Raw genomic sequence first — 3,932 nt, 5'->3', positions numbered from 1 at the left:
AATATTATAATTTTGCATATCTATAGATTATTGTGACCACAACATATACAGAATACACATATATTTCTGTAGGACCACAACTTCCTACAGAAATACAGTGTGCATACTTTAGTTCCTCAACAGCAGTTGATGCTTGCATTTTTGCTTATCTCAGGATTAACTTGTACCACATTCAATCCTGAGGTGTAACAGATCTACAAGTTTAAGCTATTAGCTAATTTTCAGCGGAGTGTCCCTGGCGTGAATGCAGAGACTTGAAGAGGACAGGCTGTCATGGTGACGGTCTACTGAGGCTGTAGCATTAGCACAACTGACAGACTGAAGAGGCCATGAGGATGGTTGAAGTGTGTGTAAGTTTTCTGTGTGTGCATTTAAGAGTTTCTGGAAGGCCTGATAAGGCAGAGTGATACCAACCAGAAGTGTGACACAAACTGTACCTGCCATACGGACTGTGTACAATCACTGACTGCTAATGCAAGAAGGTAGATTTTTCAAATATGCTCATTCACACACATCTACGCACTCACACACACACTAACAGAAACCAACATAGATTTCTCTCAATGGTCAATGTACCTCATATGCAATAAAAGTCATCAAATATCAGCAGCAATCACACTGAACAACATATTAACCCCAGAGCAAACATCACAGGTAAAAAAAGATGAACATCACATAAACTGATTTCACTTGCGTCAACCATATTTGGAGAAAATAAATGTGATTTCACTGCACAAATGGGTTTCTTCAAAGGGAGGTTCTGGGTGAAGACCCAGCGGTCTGTTATTCAGACCCTCTGAAGAATTTCATGCGGATGTCACACCGTGCCGGAACATTGGCACAGACGTAATGTTCCTGAGTACGGATGAACCACAACAACAAAAATCACCACCACAACAACAACAACAACAAGAAAACAACGGGAAAAAATAGACATTTAAAATAAATATCACAAACTTGCCAGGTAGTTTGCTGCGGTCACCCCCGGGTATGTTAGATCAAACCGGGTAACCAGCGCAGGCTGCAGGTGAGAAAATACAAAAGAGCATCACCAGCATGTCAGCTGCACTCAGGGAGGGAAGAGAGAGGCTGAGGAGACAGGATGAGAGAAGATGAAAATGCAGACATAGTGCATGAACCATGAGAGGAAGAAAGGAGGGGGAAGGAAAACAAAAGATGGCAGGATGAGGCTTTGATTTCAAGGTTATTTTGGCTCTGACCCCCTAAGACGACCTTCCGACCCTTGCTGCACACGAACGGTAAAAGCAATCTGAGGCTGTTCACACAGCGCGCGCTCTTGCTTTCATAAACAACTAGATGGAGAGGAATGGAACAGAATGCAGGGATCTCAAAATGAAAAGTTGAATGCATTTAACCCAAAACTAAATTCTATGCTCATGGCATAAGATGCTAAAAAAAAACAGTGAGATGCGGCATAGCGACTAAAGATGTTTGCCTGACGCATGTGTATATAAACCAACCACTTAAAAATAACGTAGATAGAACGTAAGAGCATGTCTTGTGTGTGACAGTGTTTTCACCTGTATCCCTCACCTTGCTATGGGGAACAGGAAGTGAGAGGAGTAGGTCAGTATAGGTTTTTTTTTGTGCTACTGACAAGTAACATCCTGCGCCTGAGTGTCGACGAGAGTTTGCTCTGAGAAATCACGTCTGTAGGATAGAGGCTGTTATGTGACTGGTGGAGAAGCGGCTGTTGGCAAAATAGAAAGATTGAGGTCTTAAAACACTGTCTGCACAAGAGATGACAGTGCAGAATTCTGATGAGCCTAATGCTTCAGACAGGTCTATACACTCTGGAATAAAATCATACTCTCCCTCAGATCAAATAAAAGCACAGAGCTTTTGAATCATCTGCAGACAATCAGATGAGGCACAGTCTGTTAATGTCTCTATGGCAGAGAGCGTGACTCCAGCCGGGCCATATCTGATTACAGAAAAACAGCAACAAAAGCTTTCAATTCTGAAATAAATAAATATTTTGGTTTGTATCTGGCATTTTTCATGAATGCAGTACACTTAAAAATGCACATATATATATATTGATCAAACTATTTGATAATCTGTGTATATAAGTTTTTATTGAATTGATAATATTCCATAAGTATTTTATTTAAATTCATTTAGTTATTTAATTTTAATTAATTAATTGTAATTTAATTTAACAAAATTTGATTAATAAATAAATACATTTATTAATTGTATTTTACCAAAAACAACTTACTATTGTTAAAAATGTTTGGGGTCAGTAACCTTTTATTTAAATCGATTAAACTGATCAAAAGTGACAGCAAAGACTTCTACATTGTTATATATATATATATAAAAATAGATTTCAAATAAATGATTCATCAAAGAATCCTGAAAAAAAATGTATCAGGGCTTTCGCAAAATTAAGATGCACAACTGTTCTCAACATTGATAATAAAAAATAAATGTTTCTTGAAAATCATAATATTAGAATGATTTCTGAAGGATGTGATACTGAACACTGGAGTAACGGCTGTTGAAAATTCAGCTTTGCATCACAGGATTAAATTGCATTTTAAAATATACTAAAATAATAAAATGGTTATTTTGATATTGCAATAATATTTCACAATATTACTGTTTTTATTATAAAGCTTATACTGTGTCTTATAAATCTTGCTGACCCCAAATTCCTCTTTCAAATTCAATAAATAAATATTAAAATAAAATAAATACAAATAAATCTGCAATTGTACTAGGATTTAAAAGGTGGAATGTCTGAAACAGAGATTCATTACCTAAATATTTGTTAAAGAATTATTTCTGATGATTTTACTGTGTCTGACAAATACAGTACAAAATAACCTACCTACTGCCACAGTCAAAGAGGTCTATAATGCAGCCACAATCCCCCTGCTTTTAAAGTAACAATTGAGCACCATCTAGTGTTGAGAAGTCATATCACAACAGCACAGCTTAGCACAGCACTAGAGTTATAATGAAGACCAACTCATAGCCTACTGTTCCAACAAATGCTTGTCTTACAGGTCAAACTTTTTAACAATAAATACATTTAAAAAACAAAAAAAAGATTTCTTTAGATTTTTTATATAAATGAGGAATGAAAATATGACATGGAAAACCAGACACTCAAAGAGGCAACCAGACCAACAAACAGACATACAAATGAAAAAAGAGAGGAGGTGAAAGACAGCAATGTGAAGAGGGCCATCGTGTTACATACTGGATGGTCCGAGAAAGGGTGACTTACCTTAAGTGGTGAAATGTGAGCGTGGGAAACGTAGCCATGCACATTCTCGATTTCTGAGAGGTTCTTTTCCGATACGTGCACCAGCTCCGGCGCTCGAACGTCATTGGTGAGCCGCGGGAAGCCATGTTCTGGAGGAGGGGAATCATCATCCTGATACCGATACTATATATGTGAAAAGAAAGAAGAAGACATGGGGATAGAAAGGAAAGCAGAAAAAACTAAATGAGAAAGGGCAGAAAGAAACTCACAATCCACTGCAGAGCAAAATGCAACAACGTAAATGACTTTCAGCCAATGAGTTCTGTGCCCTGTGAGACGAACAAGCCAATTCATTATTTGGAGAATTGAGAATGACTGAAATCATGATGCATGGTGAAGTTTCATATTTTCTGTGAGCAACTGCATGCACACGCAATTAAAGCAAAGCACTGCTGCTGACATGCTCCAGTCAAGAGAGAGAAGTTCTAAATCAGGGCTAATCATCTGCAGACAATCAGATGAGGCACAGTCTGTTAATGTCTCTATGGCAGAGAGCGTGACTCCAGCCGGGCCATATCTGATTACAGAAAAACAGCAACAAAAGCTTTCAATTCTGAAATAAATAAATATTTTGGTTTGTATCTGGCATTTTTCATGAATGCAGTACACTTAAAAATGCACAAAGAGGCAAAAA

The 3,932-nt window shown here is 37.5% G+C and overlaps 1 protein-coding gene and 1 long non-coding RNA gene across 14 annotated transcripts in view; one reads left to right on the top strand and one right to left on the bottom strand.

Moving 5' to 3' along the window:
- The window catches only part of LOC107693969 (disks large homolog 2-like), a 210,592-nt gene that overhangs the window by 132,690 nt on the left and 73,970 nt on the right, over positions 1-3,932 (bottom strand). For 10 of the 13 annotated variants that reach the window (XM_016493567.1, XM_016493574.1, XM_016493580.1 and 7 more), the window contains 2 exons: positions 3,260-3,421; positions 962-1,021 (listed from right to left, as the gene is read on the bottom strand). In XM_016493567.1, coding sequence (XP_016349053.1) covers positions 962-1,021; positions 3,260-3,421 — 222 coding nt within the window. The remainder of the gene's footprint in view (positions 1-961; positions 1,022-3,259; positions 3,422-3,932) is intronic. The other 3 variants (XM_016493582.1, XM_016493568.1, XM_016493570.1) reach the window with 1 other exon arrangement.
- The window catches only part of LOC107693977 (uncharacterized), a 19,439-nt gene that overhangs the window by 1,619 nt on the left and 13,888 nt on the right, over positions 1-3,932 (top strand). The window lies entirely within an intron of this gene.

This window comes from Sinocyclocheilus anshuiensis, unplaced genomic scaffold, assembly GCF_001515605.1.
Source record: "Sinocyclocheilus anshuiensis isolate Anshui unplaced genomic scaffold, SAMN03320099.WGS_v1.1 scaffold694, whole genome shotgun sequence".
Taxonomy (NCBI): Eukaryota; Metazoa; Chordata; class Actinopteri; order Cypriniformes; family Cyprinidae; genus Sinocyclocheilus; species Sinocyclocheilus anshuiensis.
The sequence above is the reverse complement of the archived record's forward strand: the minus strand, read 5'-3'. Positions and strand labels throughout refer to the sequence as shown.